Source organism: Dendronephthya gigantea, unplaced genomic scaffold (genome assembly GCF_004324835.1).
Source record: "Dendronephthya gigantea isolate DGI-Jeju-01 unplaced genomic scaffold, DenGig_1.0 000020F, whole genome shotgun sequence".
NCBI classification, from domain to species: domain Eukaryota; kingdom Metazoa; phylum Cnidaria; class Anthozoa; order Malacalcyonacea; family Nephtheidae; genus Dendronephthya; species Dendronephthya gigantea.
The window spans coordinates 55377-75222 of record NW_021163030.1 but is presented as its reverse complement, the minus strand read 5'-3'; the positions used below and the strand labels follow the sequence as shown (position 1 = coordinate 75222).

At 34.1% G+C, this 19846-nt stretch overlaps 4 protein-coding genes across 9 annotated transcripts; 3 read left to right on the top strand and 1 right to left on the bottom strand.

Moving 5' to 3' along the window:
- The first annotated feature begins 1410 nt into the window (after positions 1–1410).
- LOC114521464 (neurocalcin homolog) lies at positions 1411–3149 on the top strand. The gene has a single exon (XM_028541925.1). It carries the CDS (start codon positions 1720–1722, stop codon positions 2290–2292), a length of 573 nt encoding a protein of 190 aa, XP_028397726.1. The 5' UTR covers positions 1411–1719; the 3' UTR covers positions 2293–3149.
- Positions 3150–3916: 767 nt separating this feature from the next.
- On the top strand, positions 3917–8357 carry LOC114521643 (RING finger protein 141-like). 2 transcript variants are annotated; one of them, XM_028542141.1, is made up of 7 exons: positions 4180–4391; positions 4559–4583; positions 5092–5203; positions 6040–6168; positions 6368–6417; positions 6890–7003; positions 8072–8357. In XM_028542141.1, the coding sequence occupies exons 1-7, from the start codon at positions 4298–4300 to the stop codon at positions 8211–8213; spliced, it is 666 nt and encodes a 221-aa protein (XP_028397942.1). In that variant the 5' UTR covers positions 4180–4297; the 3' UTR covers positions 8214–8357. The 2 variants fall into 2 exon arrangements, with proteins under 2 accessions (XP_028397943.1, XP_028397942.1); XM_028542142.1 differs by lacking the exon at positions 4559–4583 and having other exon boundaries at positions 3917–4391; positions 5145–5203.
- Positions 8358–9914: 1557 nt separating this feature from the next.
- LOC114521614 lies at positions 9915–17899 on the top strand. Of its 5 annotated transcripts, none has more exons than XM_028542111.1 (8): positions 9915–10183; positions 11627–11879; positions 12899–13476; positions 14039–14135; positions 15186–15252; positions 15565–15764; positions 15869–15907; positions 17273–17899. In XM_028542111.1, exons 3-8 carry the CDS (start codon positions 13436–13438, stop codon positions 17321–17323), a joined length of 495 nt encoding a protein of 164 aa, XP_028397912.1. In that variant the 5' UTR covers positions 9915–10183; positions 11627–11879; positions 12899–13435; the 3' UTR covers positions 17324–17899. The 5 variants fall into 5 exon arrangements, with proteins under 5 accessions (XP_028397912.1, XP_028397910.1, XP_028397911.1 ...); XM_028542109.1 differs by lacking the exon at positions 17273–17899 and adding an exon at positions 16397–16478; XM_028542110.1 differs by lacking the exons at positions 11627–11879; positions 17273–17899 and adding an exon at positions 16397–16478.
- Positions 16210–18270, bottom strand: LOC114521616 (transcription and mRNA export factor ENY2-like). The gene is made up of 5 exons (XM_028542112.1): positions 18242–18270; positions 18051–18128; positions 17155–17225; positions 16828–16902; positions 16210–16606 (listed from the first exon to the last, which is right to left on the bottom strand). Exons 1-5 carry the CDS (start codon positions 18250–18252, stop codon positions 16536–16538), a joined length of 306 nt encoding a protein of 101 aa, XP_028397913.1. The 5' UTR covers positions 18253–18270; the 3' UTR covers positions 16210–16535.
- Between the last annotated feature and the right edge of the window lie 1576 nt (positions 18271–19846).

The window sequence follows — 19846 nt, the reverse complement described above, 5'->3', positions numbered from 1 at the left end:
ATATAAAGCGAATTATTGTTAAACTATATAAATACGGTTTTTGACTCAGTGCAATGAGTTCAGCTAGTATGTCTCTTGCATAAATATAATGCGATTGTGCGTAATGTCACTAATGATTTGATGAAAACCAAAAATACCATAGCAGGTTTTATCTGGAGATCAATCATCTGCCCTAAATCATCTTCATCTGTTTTGCTGAAGAACATTCTTTCTAATATTTTTCTCTAATATTTAATAACGTGTTAAAGAATGAAAGTTTTTAGCAATACGTCTCCCTGGTCTTGCCAAATACTCATTCATATATAGTGAGTACAGCATATATACAACAGCATTGAGTTAACACTTAAACCATGCAGTGTGTCAGTTTTTAGCAGCTATTCACGAAAGCTGAACATCCTGAATAATTTTTGTTATCATGTGAAGGACCCACACAAAAGTTCATGAAGAACCGCGACTCAACGTCTCATATTAATGGAGTTTAGATATAGATCCATATCTGCGGAAAGATATTCAAGATTGAAACAGTCGATACCATGTGAGAATTGTCTCCGGTAATATTCTGTGAAATTTAGATATGCAGTCTTATATTTATCATATGTATTAAGGCGTGTACTCTTACATATTTTTCACCATGCGGGAGATCATGGGTCAATTTAATATTATAGATTGTGATAAAAGCAAATTTTCGTGGTTTTCTTTTAGTTTTCACTTGTGTACACCAATTCTTGCTTCATTTTTACTCCGCTGAACGCCAGCGACTTACAAACATGTTACAAACTCAGGGCTTCACAAATTACGAGAAAACTGCATGCATGTGTACAAAATAATTAACGCTCATTCGGAAAATGAAATTGTTTTAATAACTGCAAGTTTTAGCTATGCTTCAGTCACTCATGTATAAGTAATGAAGCTTTTGTTTGGTTAAAGCCTTTGCGTTATTCTATTCCGAGTCATTTTATTTACGGTAGAATGTCGCGCGGCCGACCATTGGTATACTCAGCCGACCGACAGCTTATGATGCATGCGTCTTGAAAATACGGGGTATAATGGCAGTACTCAATTTCCACACTTTCTTTGTTTCGTCAAGTGTGGGTAGATCATAAGTTTTGCCATAATGATTAATAAATTACTCTCAGATATCGTGTTGTGAAGACTCACGCTATATTCCTAGTTGTTAACAAGCGTCATGTTGCTGGGTAAGATAGGGGAGATTACACAACGCTGTATGAGTTATAGGTACCGATTGCCCACAAATAACAAAAGTCAAGAAATTAGAAATATAGTTAGCACTCTTGGAACGCTTAGAAACAGCTGGTTCCAAAGAACATTTAAAAAGATAATATTTCTTCTAAACATAAAAAGACTTGCAAAATTTGCATGTCATCAAGAATAATTCTTCTTAACTGAACATCTGACGTTTAGTTCGCAATTCAAATGAAGTTTAAATTGATGTTATTAATAATTCACAATTTTGGGCGGTACAAAATATAATGCACAAAGTGAAGCTTTTTGTATTTTCATTGGTTTTCTATAAGCTAGTCAGGGAATTGTTTTGGAAAATATGACCCAAGTATAATATTAAAATGCAAATTTTTGGTCAGCTCCGTGTGGCGTAGCAACAGTTAAAAGCAGATGTTGGGGTATTGCTACAAAACTTGGCAGTAATTACAGTGTAGAAGAAAGTATTTCATCCTCTTATTTCCTAACTAATCACAAACTATGGGAAAGAAACATAGCACCTTATCAGATGAACATCTTGAAAGACTCCGATCAAAGACACAGTTTTCCGATGAGGAAATTCAGAAATGGCATGATATATTTAAGAAGGATTGTCCAAGCGGTAAAATGTCGCGTAGCAAATTTGAGGAGTTGTATTGCAGTTATTTTCCTGAAGGGGACGCCAAGAAATTTGCCAGACATTGTTTTCGAACATTCGATAAAAACAACGACGGAACTATAGATTTTCGCGAGTTTTTGTGCAGTTTGTCAATTATATCTCGTGGTTCCCAGGAAGAGAAGTTAAAATGGGCATTCTCTATGTATGACATAGACAGCAGTGGGACAATAAACAGAGAAGAAATGTTGGAAATTGTGCGTGCTGTCTTTAAAGTCGCTGGAAGAACGAAAGTAAAGTTAGCAAGAGATGAAAGTACTCCTGAACGAATGGCACATAAAATATTCTCTTTACTTGACGCCAACAAGGACGGAAATATAAACGAAGCTGAATTTATCGCTGGTGCTAAACAATATCCAACGTTTATGAAACTGCTTGAAAATCCAAGCTGTATGTGATTTAAAGTCTTGTTGTAATAACCCAATTAAAAGAGGGATTGCATATTTAGCAAGTAGTATACACTCTCCTACAGTTCTATTTAAAGCACGAAGTATATATACACAAATATGTATGCTTGCATGCATGTCTACAAGCATGGCGCGAATAAAGAACTTTAAATACTTGGCTTTATATAGTATGATACATCTGTCCATGTAAAACGACATAATGGCTTAAATAATCTATTATTTATTCTCAACAGATAAACTATTATCAGTTGTAGTTTTAGGTAGCTCATTTTGATAGAAGCAATAATTAAAAGCTAGATCATGATGGGTGACATCTTGGGCACTTATCTCAGTCTCGTGCATATGTTGTCGGAATATATAGTTTAATTATCCGATCGCGAACATAGATCCATGTACACAGCACGTTTTTACACGCATTTTAGTTTATTGCATGTACAATATGCCATTTAATGATATTTAGTTTACGCACAGTCACAGAATTCACTGCTAAAATATTACTGTGCTTAAAATAATCTCACGGAATATTGTCAGTAATGACTTTGCTCGTATGTGAACACGATAGGCTTAGATACAACAAGTGTAGTTAGCTTGGTTAACTTGTCACTTTATATTTTCTCATTGTTCTAGCTACTAAAGAAAACCACATTATAAAATTCAACCTTTTTACAGAACTGCGAATTCGATTACAACACGTCATGATCTTTACAATGCAAGTGACCAACAATTAGTTTTGAGTTCGCGTTTACTTTTAGTTTGGTTTGACAGCAAAATCAAATATTGTAAATGATTTAGCAAACACCAGGCTTTTGAACACGGCGTTAAACAGAACGCCATCGACATCGGAAAAGTACCGGTAATTTAACAAGTATGTATAATTAAGAAATATCCAGTACTGCACAGACACAGTATTATAAAAACGATTGATGCAAATCTAATAGCGTTGGGTTTGACAACAATCAGCTAGTATATAAAATTTCATTTAAAATATGTAATGACGTATAGGCGGTATAGAAATGCACAATGTGAGAGGTCCGATTTTAATAAAGTTTACTATATACTAGCTGAGATGACTGTGTCTCTTATTTAAAACATGGTAAGTTAAAAGGTGGAAACTGAAATCTTTTTATCTGTACAGAAAAGTATACAATTATGGTCTATGCATGCATGGTAAAGTAGCCTAAATTTAAGAAAACGATAATGATATATATTTCAGTTTGTCGCATACAAAATTAGTCAGTCCTGTAATTTTTTGTTATCATATAGTTGCAAACCAAAACAAACTGTTTTTGCCGGAAAAAGGTTTTGGCCCAGCAAAAAACACAGTCCTGTGTCAAGCTTGGGTGTCGTTCGCACCCGAGTTTTTTAGGGGAAACAAACCTCTAGAGAAAATGCTATTTCCTTTTAGCCTTTAGGGCAAGATTTTCGCAATATAAAAATATAGCATCATTGCAATACCTAAATCAGTATATTATGTTCAGTTCAAAAATAGGAAAGGCCTCTGCCGGGGCTCGTGGCAAATTGCCCCTCGTAAAATTTAGAATTTAAAGATGGAATATTTTTAAAAACCTTTTTAAAGGAGTAGTGGTATAACTTTTGAATCTCGTGGTCTGGGATGCGTTTTCTTAGTCATTTTGACTCGGAAATTTATAAACCAAAAAACGAGATACATGATTAAAATTTTACAGAAAAACTGGGTATCTGTGGTAATTTTAATTGCATTTGTTTCATGAGGTTTGTAAGTGTTTGATGGTATTAATTATTTAAAAGCATTCAGTAACATTTTGAGGCGCCGTAGGAATCAGTCTTACTAAACAATCTAACAATTATTCTCTCACTAGTAGGCGAGAAGAGCGAGAAGACATCAACTATGATGTCATGTCAGCATCGGAGCTAGGCCCTGGGGACGAAATAAAATGGCGGGTTGAAATAGCACTTTTCGACTGTAAATTGAGTATATTTATGTAGCATATTCCAAATATGTTTATTTGAAAGCCTTATGGGTCAAAAATACGTCAAGACACTTCAAATTGTTCAGGAAAATGCCGTAACTCTTCGAGATTTGACTTGTCTGACTTATGATGGCTTAATAAGTAAGTTGAAACTTTTATAGCTACACAGGTTAATGAGTAGTTGTTTTATTCTCAACTTGTTTTATTATATGTGTGATTCATGTCTCATTGCCATTGGTAGTTTTTGGTGGGTAAAACATTCCTGAAACTATTTTGTTTTCATTTTATGCTTGTTACTCCATCTTAAGAAGCTGTTGAGGAATTGAATATAATGTAAGTAGAAACACATTAATGCCAGAAATACATAAATTTAAGACTAATTCTACCTAGACTATGTGTGATTACCTGATAACTATACAGCTGAAATTTCTTTGAATGATATGTCAAAATTGGTGGTATGCATGTGCGTATTGACACTGTTATTAATAAGTACGTCAAGACATGAATGATACATCCATATCTTTTGCTCTTACCTATGTGCCAAACCTCTATCAGTTCCATAAAGCATATAATTTCCATCATTAGCAAACCTTGTTAAAACATAATGTAAAAGGCCATTTTAATATAATATGTATCTAATAATATTCTTGTACATTTGCATGGTGCCATCAAATAAGTAAATTAGCTTGTAGGTGGTACACCACTTAAGTATTTATTACTGTAAAGTAAGTAAGTATTTATTACATTTGTAGTAGTAAATACTTACCTGGTGTACCTACAAGCTAATTTACTTAATATGTATGTTGATTAAAGATCATTAAACTGCACTTTGTCATTGTAGACTTGATGAGCTAACACAATGTGAAGGAAATGATTTTCAGTTGCTATTTACAGTATCATCAACTGACACTAGTTATTTATGGAAAGCATTTGTTCAAGTAACCTGTTGCAAGGTACCAATAATATTGTACATTCATATCCAAAAACTAATTGTTGTTTGATATTCTATTTGGCGAGAGGTAAAAACCAAAAAGTGATTTTAAGTGAATTCAAAGATGGCTTACAATGAGGCAGTACTGTATGTCAGGCTTTGTTTTGTTGTCAGGCTTTGTTATACAACTTCTGGTCTTTGAAGCACTTTTGATCAGATGTAATATTACACAACTTAACTGTGGTCTCAAAGCCTGCCTGTAAAGACTGTCATTGTTCTAATCATTAGCTATCTGGCCCTGTTACGCAGTACATTTCTTTATGCAACTATGAAATGGACATAAGGTTTCCTACACTTTCTTTTCTTGACTCTTCACTAATTTACATCTCTTAAAAGTTGAATTATTCCAAGTTGCATTGCATCGCATCTTAGCATTTCGAACACTCTGATTAACATCCCTAAAAATGATGGTTGCATAGTGCAATGTTCAGCGACTTTACATAGCTATATGTTACCGCTTGCTTGTAATTTTAATAGTCTGATGATGTTTGTAGAATAAAGATGAAATATCACTGATTTTGTCTTTACACTCTTGTTTTATCTTGAATTTCAAGAATACAAGAGTATCGATTTTCGGAATCTTCGGATTTACTATCCTACGAGGAGTGGGATATAATGTTATAATATATAATACATATTATATTATAATATAACGTAGCTATTTAAGTTATTTCGTAACATAATGTGCTCTGTACTTTTTATCAGTTATTAATAATGTAATTTTTATAATAGTTGATCTCTGCTTAGTACGGGTACAGTATTCACATGCGGTCATGGCTCTGAATAAATTTTGTATAGATAAAGAAGTCAACAAATGCTATTGAGACGGAAAAATGTTTGGACCTCGCGAGATTTTGTAGAGTGTATCGTGCACTGACGAAACGTTACAGTAAATGTGAATCTGTCGAACAGAGCAGCTTTTCAACGGTACGTTTCGTGGTTTCATCTTGGATTTTTTTGTGACGCCAGACATAAAAATGCAATCGCGGTCATGCAGAATTGATACACCGGCAATCTTTGCTGCCAGAGACTTTTAGCAATTTCATATGACTAACTCATTTTTGGTCAGAAATAATGGCGTGCATGCATTTTAAATTATTTTGTAACCTTCAATCGTTTTCTATAGAAAGTAAATTTGGAGAGTCAAGACCTTACGATATCTGTAATTCTCTCAAGGTAAACTTCAGGAAGAACTTTGAACAGGAAGATTAGCCGTTCAAATGACATAATTTTCAAAATAGCTATCAAACAGGGTTTAATCGTGTTTATATATGGCCCCCATTTTTTTTCAATAAACGTTTACAATGTAGGTGCTAAAGTTCTGTAGTTTCAAAAACATTATTTTTGCTCTTTAAAAGAACTCCGCGCTTATATTGCGCGCAACATCGCACTTTCAATGAATTTGAACAAATGTGGCGAATCATTTGCAAATATACCGAATCATGGTGTTTGAATGTGATGCAATACTCTAAGTGTTTTAATTCTATGACAAAACCATACTCAGAGTTATAAAATTTATTGCGTTTGCTGCATGCATGCAGCGTCAAGTTTAGTATTTGTTTCATATTATGCTGAAGATGGCATGCGAACATGTCTTTGAGAAACATTAATACTTATTATTTATTAATACTTATTATTTTTGTATCAGTGTTGATGCCGTTCAAGCTGAACCAGTAGAAGAATGCTGTATATGTATGGAACGACATTCAGATGTTTCTCTTGCTTGTGCTCATAGTTATTGTAAAGAATGTATACACCAGTGGTAAGAATGGGAAAGTATATATATACGCTCGTTCCATGTACATCTCCATCGGATGGTCTTGGCCGAGGCTAACTTGAGATCCGCTCTGTTTTCGGCGTTTGGTGTTTGTAAGTCTATATACTATTTTTTCGAAGAACACAGATAAGATAGCCAACCTTGTTCGTTCGCTAAAAGCCGTGTAGTTGTGCAGAAGCAATTTTCAAAAAAACAGTCCTGAGTTTCTGCGATTCTAATATAAGAAACACCCTTCTTCTTCATACATTCTCTGATGTATCATCCATATTTTTGTTAAATCTAAAGGCCCTGTTACACGGTGCAATTTTTCTTGCAACTTGCAATGCAATTCTACTTTTAAGAGATGTATATTTATTACACTTCATGCACTTTTTTTCTGCAAGACTGTTCACTAATTTACATATCTTAGAAGTAAGATTGCATTGCAAGTTGCAAGAAAAATTGCACCGTGTAACAGGGCCTTAAGCGTGCAGATATTCGAATTATTGACTAAAAATCAACTGACTAGAACTATGCGTCCGTTAAATCACAGTTAATCACATAAGTTTATGTTTATGGTTTTATCGAGTTTCGACATTTGAATGAAAGCAAAAATCCTACTGAAAAGTACCTTGTTCAAGTAACCACAGTTAATAGAATATACATGGTTTGGAGACTAAATAAAAGTACAACACAACTCATCAACTATGTTATTGTCCAGGTTTATGCAAAAAATGGTTCCTTTCTCGTCGCGCGTCTTTTGCATTTTAGCCAAATTTACCAATGGCATTCGTCTTGCTAAGCTCATCAACCTTGACGTGAAAAATATGTTAATTATAAGATTGTTGTTGGTTTATCTGTGCAAAATACAATAAACATGTGATGAGTAAGGAACAATTTTTTGCTTAAATGCATGTACCTCAACATAGTTAACGAGTAGTATTGTAGTTTTATGTGGTCTCCAAACCATGTATATTCTATTAACCGTGAAGTAACTAAGTAGGCTCAAGAAAAATTAATCGTGAAAAAAGAATTCTGCAAAATAAAAACAGTTTAAGAACTACGTTATTTTAGGTTCGATGAGCATAAAACTTGCCCAATTTGTCGTAAAAAAGTGGACGGTCATGAGGAATTCTGGGTAATAGCTGACAAACCAACTGAAAGTGAAATGGCCGATTACGTCATGGGTTTTACAGATGAAGATAAACATTTATAAAGAGATTTTTAGTTCCAATAATATTCACTTTCGAAAGTCAGCATCGACTTTTGCTTTTAGAAGTTTTGGCATAGTGATGGGGCATTTAAATTATAACAATAGATTAATTTCTAAAGGTCTAGTTTTTTTTATGCAATATATATATATATACTCATTTTTCCATAGAATATACAACAACTATTTATATATAGTCGTTGCCGAAAAGGTTGTCCTGTCTATATATACATATACAGTAGGAGGCAAAAGTTTGAGTCCTGTGACTGTATTTCATTGTTTTAGCAGCATATATTATTATTCTACAGAAAACCTTTAATACCGATAAGTGAACAAGAAAAAAAGTAAATAAGTCAACTGAAAAATACATGCTGTACAACAACTATGAGATGTTATGATATTCATTTAACGTATGTTAATGTGCAAACATGCATTACATGTCAATGCTTAGTATCCTTCTTTTTTGCTCTTGAAACGGCCTTTATTCTTGCTGGCATAGATTCCATAGGCTTTTTAATGTCGGTTATGTCGCACGTTCAATATTTTGCCAGCATTCGTTGACCACTTGCCTAAAGTCATCCTGGCTGGTGGGTCTGTGGCTCGCCCTTTTCCGGTTAAAACGGTCCTACAAGTGCTCCATAGGTTTTAGATCTGGAATTTAAGGTAGAAAGCCATGAAAGCGAGATTACCAGAACTAGTTTGCTTCTAAAGGATTTCTGGCACATAGAAAATGTGCATGTGCTTAGGGTGATTATCATGTAGTTAGACGCGCGATCATCTTTGTACCAGATGAAATTCCATGTCCTTGAAGAATTGGATGATACTTTTCTTTAATTAGGATCCTATTATATCTTTCAATATTGCCAAACCCAGCATGACCGAAGCAGCTGAAAGTTTGCTTGAGTAGGATTTAGTTTCTTCGAACCTCTTCAAGGTTAATTGCATACCACCTTTTGAACTTCTCACTTTTTCTGCGATCTTACGAGGAAAGAATCCTTCAATACTTAATGCAACTATTTTTCCTTGTGTACCATCACTTTGCACTTTTCCCCACCCATCTTGGGCAGTGTAAAGAATAAGAACTTTATTTTGTCATAATTTAGATCACGAGGACCAAAACAGTGTACAATTAATATGGTTTACAGTACTGAAACACTAGCACGCATGTCTTAACTCGAATACGCTGCAATGATTCAATACTGGAATTCTGTATAATGACCTGTATATTCCCGTGGGTTTTGCGTGGTTTTCGGCGACCTCATGGATAATTTGAGAATACCAATACCTTTAATATTGCAATAATAGTTCTCATATAGCGCTAGAGGAAATAGTTAATACCGTGAACTCTTTGGAGATTCTTTGTGAAATAAATGTGAATTAAATATTAAGCTACTATGATGAATCAAATATAGTAGGCATGATGCATTTTTGCATAGAGATAAGCACGGGCGCGAACGGCTATATATCTCCTCAACCGCTACCAATTCCGGCAGGCACCCGAGTTCCTACCATTGATGAGCTTACTGTGAAAAGCTAACTGACGAAACGAACCGCAACATGTCAGCTGATGAGCTTTCAGACTGCGCATTTTATAGGAGAAGGGTAGGTAGAAAAGCCTGGCTCGTAATGGACCCGACCTATGGATGGAAAATTTGGATGGACCCATTTTGGGATGGACCTCTGACCCTTCGGCTTTAGTCTCGTCGTCGTTCCAAAACAAATATGGCGGATGCTTTAAGTCATCCAGAAATATTACCTTTGGAAAAACTTCAAGATATCTTAACTTCTCGGGGAATACCTTTTAAAGACCTTGTAAATAAACACAAAAGCGATTTGGTTCAACTATTCTATCGCTATGTCGTCCCTTTGCCTCAAAGAGAAAGCAATATGCGACGAGCAAATAGGCTTAAAATTGTTAGAAGAAAATTAATAGGACATGGCAAAGATCGGGAATGCAAAAGTCGTGGAATTAAGCGGTAATATAACCAAATGTGGAAGTCTTTTACACTTTTTAGATGGATTTTTAGACCACCGGATTATGAATACTGCATGCAAATGATCTTTCTGAAATACCTATGGTGTTTTAACTGTTTTAAAAATAAATTTGTAACACAACGTCAACATAACTACAATAGTATACATAATACATGTTCAACAGAATTCTATTGGGGGGGGGGGGGCAGGTTTGAAAAGTTTCTGCTCACATCTACATACACCTTAGTTACAGGAGAGGTTTTGAATAGTTGGCCTTTGCTTGTATGACTGTATGTGGCATCTAATACCTAAAACTAAGGACCTTTCACTCTTGTTTAAGGCTTATTTTTGTAAAAATATACTCACAGTTCACATTAGATTACTGAATGATGCACTCGCAACAATTGCAGCTCACAACTAAACTTTCCAGATTATTTGCAATTGTGCAAAGGGTCAAAAACAGAAAAGACATCTAGGTTTCATGGTTTTACTAATCACCCTCTAATTTAAATTACCCCAAGACATGCATGACTGTATGCTGGAAATATATATCCGTTTCTTGTATATGGAATGCAACCTGGTTTCCAACCTGATAGTGGGGTGAAGAAGCCCAGTTTGTATTTTTTAAGGTTAAGAAGGCTGTTTTTTCCTTTTAACATGAATTTATAACACTACACAAAAAATTTCTGAATCATACTAATTTTAATATTTAAATCTGACCTAAAGCCTTTATTCTAAGAATTCTATATGAGTATTACAGTATTACTACAGGGTGTCCCAAAAAAACCGAAAACTATTGAAATCACTCATTTTTAAAATTTAAATGCCGTGTGCACGAGTTTTAGCCCGTGGGGATTTAATGAAACTCAGTGAAATGCTAAATGCTTTGTGTTGCTAGAGAAAGGGGACATGTCGATGGTCATGGTGATTGAGATGCACATTTAAATATTGTTAATAAATATCATTTTCACATACGAGCAAATTGGACTGCGTCATATGCATGTATAAAAATGCTTATGGCAAACATTTGGGTCCCAACAGAGTGCTTAGGCATTCAAACTCTAACAATTACATTGTTATGAGTGATTTCAATAGTTTTCGGTTTTTTTGGGACACCCTGTATTACTCTGTACTCAATGCTCTAGTAAAACCTTTTGAAGAAATGCAGAAGAAATTAAACTGAAGTTTACTAATGAACTTTTGGTCTACATGACTCTGTGCTTTGATTCTACAAAATTACAAAAATTATTCATGACATGAAAGTTTTCATCTTCTATGTGTACGGTTTTACAGATTTGTCTTATTACCTTAAAATATATTTAATATTATTTGCCGTAACAGCTGCCTAACCTGTTAATGCTATTAATTAGAATTCTATATTAAAAAAAATTAGCTGTTATAACATATAGTTCACCTATAGTTAATGATTTCCATTGTTCACATAGAAAAAACATCTCATCAGAACTTAACAAAAGAAAAACAAAAGAAGATTTCAACTTTTCACATAAAATCTCTGCAATGCCTCTGGTCACTTCAAGCCCCACAACAGAATGTACAAACAAAGTAACAAAACTTTTTATGAATTGTGAGGTGTCAGAGCCACTGAATGTGAATGAAGAATGTTTGGAAAATTCAAAACAAAATCATTCTGCAACAAAAGCAAAAGTAACTGGACAAAGTAGCTCTTTAATGGAAGATGTATGTACATGGTTTGATCATAAGTTTTTTAGTTACTAGGATTGAATTCTGAGAACATTAAGAACAAAAACATTTTAATTTCTAACTCAGTCGCTTTCATCACTGTTTACATAGGCATACAAGGTGGGGGGGGGGGGCAGGGGGGGAAGCTGGCTTTAAAGAATGCCAAGTTGGGCAAATTTTCAACCCAGGTCGGGCAAAATTTCATAATTTCAATGCATAATTTAATAGGTTACCCTTTTTGTCAGTTAACACAACAACAACTGCTTAATTTGCTGTTAAAACTTGAACCATAAATGACTGAAACACCCATATATGATTACGGGTATGTATGTGAGGGAGGGGGGAAGGTTGTTTGAAAATTTGGCATTTTCAGCGTCGGTTGGGCAAAATGTTAACTGCCCCTCCCCTGAAACGTAGACCCTGTACGCCTATGCCTGTTTATATTAATATATATATATATATATATATATATATATATATATATATATATATATATATATATATATATACGGTTTTTAACTTTTTTATCTTCAATTGTATTGCATTGAGCTCTGTCGACCCAGTGACAACCACATTGTGTATATATGTATATATATACGTGCCAATAGCAATTAACGTATAAGAAATAAAATTGAATTGTTCCCTGCGTAAGTTTATTAAAAATATAAATTCAAATATAACTAAAGTTTAGATAACATACCATGTCTCCAGAGAACTGGACATGCACTGACCAGTGTACAACTAGAAAGTGTTTTTGCAAGAAAGGCTGCTTTTACATATTCTTCTAGTTTCCTTCCTGTGTTCTGGAAAAGGTTGAGGTCGGGTAATAAGCACCCCCTCAGAGGTTACTCCCAAGGTGGGGGTGAGGGAACAAGCACCCTCAGTCTATTGACTCTACCCCTTTCTAAGCAAAGGAACAAGAATGAATTCCCTCAATCTACCGTATCTACTATTGTATGCTGATTACACCTTCAGTCCATGAAAAACTAATGTTTCAATGTTTAAAATTAATTTAGGCAAGAAACGAGAACAATTCACAAAGCATTAAAGACAACGACACAAAAACAGCTAAGAAATTTAAACGAATTACCGTGACCTGGCCGTAGGCGTAGTATCACTGGTTTCGCCTATGCCGTTTACTACGCCCATCAATGGACAACATGGGATTACCGATTACGGCAGCATTAATTGACACAACCGTCAATAACGAATACTGTCGTTAGGTGTACCGTGTACGATGGTGTTTCCTCAGTCCCGCTAATCTTAATGAGGGCTAACTATGGCCTGTATCGTATTATACACATGGATTATTCTATTATTATAAACTTGAAGACTTTTTATTTTGCGTATGAAACCGCTGAATGTACGAACGTTTCTCTGAACGACACAATATAACATTTGAAGGCGGAAATTGTAATTTATGCCGTGCCGTTTGTCAGAGAATTTACGGTTCAACGAACTCCCTAATTTCCATCGCATTATAAAGAATGTTAATTGTTGCCTTGCGTTTTTAATTAGATTACGTTAAACAATTACCATAATTCACGATTACCATGCCTGCGTGGAGGATTTTTGGCTGCATTGAAGAATTAAGGTAACATCTCGCACCCATAAAGGCTTGCTCTTTTTGAGGAGTTTTTAGGTATAAGGGGAAATACCTGTATGGAATGTTTGCATATTTTCACAAATATAATGCTTTTTTCCCTCTCAAAGCAGTTGATTAACATACCTGCGTCATACATTAATTTAATTAAACGACGAAAATGTTAGTGAAGTTAAGTTTGCTTTAGGCAGACATTGTGTTTAGATTGGCCAAATGCGAGTGTAAGCTAGTAAACCGTGACTAATGCAGGCGAGATATTGCCGTAAACAAACTTGCTATATCAAACATATATATAAAACAAAAGTTTGATGTGAACAAAAAAAATTCAGGTAATATAAATGACCCATATATATACAGCGTCAATCAAAAAATGGCATCAAAAGTAAGATTTTAATGTATTAAGGCCACATTAAAGCACTAACAAGTCAGTCAAACTTGTTTGTTTAAATACTCAAGGGCGTAGGGATATGTTCAAGATTGAGGTGGGCCCGTTCACGAGGCGCCACCATGGTTGGCGCCGAGCAAGAAAATTTTTGAAATTTGATTGTTTTAGATCCTCGGAAATGCAAAGAATGAAAGTTGAGGTTTACACATCCAACAGCGGAAAGCAAGATACAAATTGTAATATTTCAAACAAACGTTCTGAAAAGGTAAGTAAATTATCACAAACAAGGTAAAGGCAATCACGTAGCTATAGCCTAAACCTGCGTCACTGCGTGCTCGAGAATGCTTCGGTTTTTCTACTCTGGGGACTTTGCGAAGTTCGAAGAGAAGACCAATCGCACAAATTCACAATGTATATTGGGTTATATTGCTTAATAGACCTTTACGATAGTTACGTCACAACGTCCTTGCCAATTGATCTGACACATTTTATCACTGTGACTGTGTAAATTGTATTTGTATCGAATAACGTAGTATACCAAACAACGGTTGTTAGAAACGATACAAACAAATCGTATGTTGATCATACTCAAGGAGAATTTAAGTCAAGATGAAATTCATAACAATTACCACACTAACTCATTTGTAGGTTAAGCAAGTATAAAAAATAAAAATGCGACCGAGCTAAAAGAATTGAATCATTGAATTCAAGAAGTGAGCTTTTATCAAAATGTCGGACTAAGAAACAAATTTCTGTAAAGTAGTACACCTTATATACTGTTCTCTAAAGCAATATCACCTTATGTAATCCATTCATATAACCCGTTTAAATGGCGATAATGTAGCGCGTAAGCGCGACGACACCAAAGAATAAAAACCCTGGGAACAAGGTTGAATAGGTTGAATAGACCGAAAAAGAAGCGACTCCAGAAGAAAACGTAAACAAAAACACAAACGCACTCAAATTATTATAATAACATATAACTTTTACGAATAATTATAGTGCACCGTTACTTTCTTGTTACAAAATTTTTTTGCCATAGTCATAGAAAAGATTAAAAAACAACAAAAATCCAAACAACTTCAAAGACTATATATAAACACAATATTAAAAAACAAATTCCAAATAGACAAAACATCTTGAAAGTCAATAAAATAAGATTCAAACAAGACAATTAGACAAGTTCCGTAGCTTCCGCAAGTTCCTCAGGCTCTGCAGTCCCGTTATTTAGCCACACCCTTTCATACAAAACAAATTTGTGGTGAGTAATATCTTATAAGGTAACATGATAATTTTATGTAATTTAAAATCGCAGAAAACCAAGGAAAGGCGAAAAACCCATGAAATATTCGAAGTAACAAACAACTCAAAAAAACAATGTGGTATGTAAAGTTGTATATTCCTAGCTGTATTTAATAACCCTTTCAAGGACTTTCAATTGGCGTTATCATTCAAACCTCTCTATCATCCTAAGCCCCTATTATACCGTATTCTGTTACTTTCCTACCTCCTTTTACATATTGTTTCGAATGTTTCTTTCACACTTATGAAAAACTCTTGAGCGAGATAGAATGCATACATTATTATTTGAATATATAAGTTCGTGGGAAATACAAGTAAACTTGTCAAACTTTAGAGAAAGGATTAATTTCTGGATCGTAAAAGGTAAATAGTTTTCTCTTTTCCTCATTTAGAGTTTGCCTTGAACTATTCGAAAATTCAGCGTAATAAGATTGCTAGTACAGTCCCAAAATGGCCCAAAGATATATATGGTCATGGATGCAGTAAAGCGCAACAGTTTGAACCCACAAGCAAACGCAAGGTGGCCTGGCTCAAAGAATCCAGCACACAATGCAATGATCACAACAGACCAGCGTTGTTGTGCAAAAAAGAGGTATAGTGCTTTTTTCTAAAAATTTATTTCCTACAAAAAAGTTTATCTTTTCGCCACAAGCACATTCCTGTAATTCTAACATGCTAATTCTCTCTAATATTCAGAAAGACCCTTCTGACGTTATGGATTCAGATGTTGATGAGGTAGGCGATGACACAGGGGAACTGGACCAGTTTTTTGCCTCAATAAGTGGGTAATTTCATTAATAGAAATTTGAAAAGGAAGAGTTCTAAGAATAAAGGAAGCATAAAATGTTTGGGAACATGAAATGTTTTACTGTGAGTCATGCTAATTGATATTTTCCTTGGAATGATGAAGTTTATATATTTTATCATGCTTAGCCTTGCTTTTTAAAATTATTGAGTACATTGCTTAATTTGGAGTAAACTTTGTACATTCATATTATATTGATTGCAATGCTAATGCTGATATAGGCATGTGTTAATTAAACTATAAAAAATAAATCTTTTATTTCATTAACAACTGTTAAATGCATTTTGGCAAAAAATATACATGTATTTACATGTACCAAATATGACATCTCGCATTTAAACAATTTACAGGAACTGATGAAACTAACAAGTAATTATTATTCTCTGAAACAACTCATAATAGTGGTCTTTCCTATTTAGTTTGGCTCCCTATTAGACCTAGCCTACTGGATCCTGCATGAGTTGCATCACCTTATCTTGATGTTTATTAATTAAAATACTTAAAAGAATGTAACTTGTGTAAGTAGATAATAACCAGACTGATGCTAGAAAATGATGTTCAGACATTATCACCAAAGTAGTTTCGGATTTTATCCAACAACTCTCGTTTCACTTCATCTGGAACTAGTTCTAAAATACACATATACCATGGATAAGTTGCACATAGATGAATCTGCACACTTGGGTTGGAAACCTATTATAAATGTATTAGGCAAATATTACTAAAATTGGAACTTGCTCTAGATGAAAGTACTACATCTAGCTAATCCTAGTGAATTACAGTACCTGTACATATTGCTATTTTATGATATATACACAGCCATGTAGAGTATATTTATTTGGTAATGTACCTCTTGCTTTTGGTGTAACCTCACTCACTAGGTCATCAACTGTCACTTTATCCAACCCTTTTTCTCTAATTATGTCTAGGAAAAAAGCATAAATATTCACACCTTAAATTATAAGAACTGAAATTGTAAGAAGATATAAAACAATAGGCACAAATTTAAAAATTAATTTTTTGAAGTCATCATAGTCAAGTGAAACTATAGTCATCATCATTCTTCTCCACAGTTTCCATTGTTTTATTTTGTTATATATCATAGTCTTGTGAGCTATGAATTTTCGTAAATTCCAGGATCTCTAAGTTGAATATCTTTTTTGTAAAATAGCTTTACCTTTGCATTCTTGAGTTAGTCTATCCCTCCAGCCACACTCCTTTAATCTGGTTCTTAATAACTCCATTAACCTAGTGCAAAGAAGATTTAACATTACAACATTCATGTACCATTTTAGAAAAAAACAAGCCACATGGGTATATATTCCTATGTAGTTCAAGGTCAATGAAATTACATGTCATTAAAAAGGTACACCTTGTTCTATCCATTTGTCAGATTACAATGTACATCAGTTATAACATTCAAAAAGTATTAAGTGTTCAATTTTTAACATGTCCAGTGTGCTGTTAGAGTAATTCAGGTACATACCTAATCACTGTTTAATAAGGTAGATAGATATATGCCTACAATTTAACCACGGAGCTTAATTTTTATGTTGTATTTGGATAGATATTAGATCAACGTAATTAACTGCTAATTATCAAGCATTAACAGCTCTTAAAATACATTGTATTGACAACTAGTCAACTATAGCCTTGGATGTTTATAACTGTTAAGCATTAACACTTAACATCATATTTCCTAGCAGCAATAAAATGGTAAGTTTTATTCCACCTACAAGATCATAGAGATCATACACTGGCAAATGCTATGTGCTCACGAGTGTCGTTTTCGAGCGTTTTCAAAATCGTTTTCAAAATCGTTTTCATCTAGTTTATCGCTGTGACGCCCTGCACACGCGATCCAAGGGCAAATATGCTAAATATGTTAAATTAGCTTCAACCCCTACTGTAAATTGATGGTGTTTGAAACCGTTTTGGCATGAAAACGAAAATGAAAACGCTAGAAAACGTTACCGTGTGCACATAGTCTTAGTGTCTACTGTCTAGTGGTACCAGTAGACAGTAGTCTAGTACTAACTATAAAGTATAAAGTATTTAAAAAGTCTACAATGCCTTTCTCGTTCAAAATTTTCATTTAGTTTGTCATTGATTGCACTTTTCATTTCTGAATCTCGTTGCTTTCTGTCCAAACTACAAACGTTTATGTAAAAAAATTGTAAATGATTGTAAATATAAAAAAATGTATATATCAATAATATTATAATATATATATTATAATATTACTATAATCATTTTGTACTTACTCGGCAGCCATCTTGGCAAGATTTGTAAAACTTCATGTAACAATGTATTTTTCTGTGATGATAAAAATGGGTCGACGTCATAAATTTTGCAATAAAGGAAGTATAATAACAGAAGTCTTACATGAAGTCTTCCTAGAGCTGGTTCATAAAAATGATAAAATAAAAATGGCAATGAATGATGATACATTTATACATTTATAAATGTACACGAAACAGTAAATGTCTGTTACCCTTATACCCAGTATAGGAGTGATCATATACTTATGTAATAGTATCTCTGGCTTTACCTTAATTAGGGTTAGGGTTAGGGTTATTGAAAATTTTATGACGTCATGTACGTTAGTTCGATATGATCTAACGCCGACCATAAAAATGATGGTTCAAAATTTCATGATTTGTTGCCATATTTGTTTCAAAACTTATGTTAAAAGAAAATACACACAGCTTCGTTATTTGCCTTGCGATTGATCAAAATCATGATCGTTAGTATTTTTCAAGTAGTCTACCTGGTATATCCGACACCGCGGAAATTGGTATAGGCTTAGCCGCAATTCTCGATACTTAGACTTCAAACTTGGTGAGGAAAAAGATTTATAAATATTCAAGAAAATATGTCTTGCACAAAAGATTTGAAGCTTGCTCACGGTAAAAACGAATCGTCTGAATTAATAACCTTGTGTATACTTTAAGCCTCAAAATGGCCATTTCACAGCGGTCAGATGTGTATGATGAGCTGTCAAAAGATTGCAGAATGCGTATCAGAAGAAAATTGAACTTTTTTAAGATATTCAAAAGGTTTCTCTTTGATAGGGCGATACAGAAATGCACAATTGTGAACCAGCGATTAGATTTTCGGGTTGAAACGTCTTAAACACCAATTTCTGCGGTGTCGGTATATCCATTGATATTTTTGTTTAACGCAAGCTCATAACTTGCGAATGGGGTCAATTTCGGAGTTCGCAAATATCGAAAGATAAAAAATGGTAAAAGAAAATTGCTACCAAGTACCGAGAAAAAAGTTGTTATAGTTTAAATTAAAACGATTAACGCGAAAAGCGAAGGCTTTTATATCAAACTAAAGCCGGTTTTCCACTAGGCGATATTTTTCGATCATAGGAAACTTTTCGTTCGATTTTTTAGGCCCTGGGGACGAGGATGGAATGGGGCTTGTTTACTTCTTTCTCGACTTCTTTTTGGAATTTTGAATTCACGCTTAATTGTTATCATGAATTTGCCCTACATTTAAATCATATTTTTAAATCATTTTTGAGGCCAACAAACCGTTTTCTGACTATGTTTAATGAATATAATGATTCAGTATAACTTGGCATAAAATGTGTTTAACAACTGCCTAAATGGACAAAAACACTTGTTATGGACAAAGCAGTTGTCATACCACATTTGACGCTAAGTTATTTGAAGACGCTGCCACGCTGCTCCTTGGTTATATTGGAAATTATTCAGTAGCTCTATTAAACAAACCATAAAGAACGAACACACAAATTACCTCCCTGAATTTAAAACTGTGCAAATAAGTCTCAACAAGGAAGCAGGAACACGAAATGAAATCGCATGTTTTTCCTCGCTCTTATTGTTCTTGCTAGC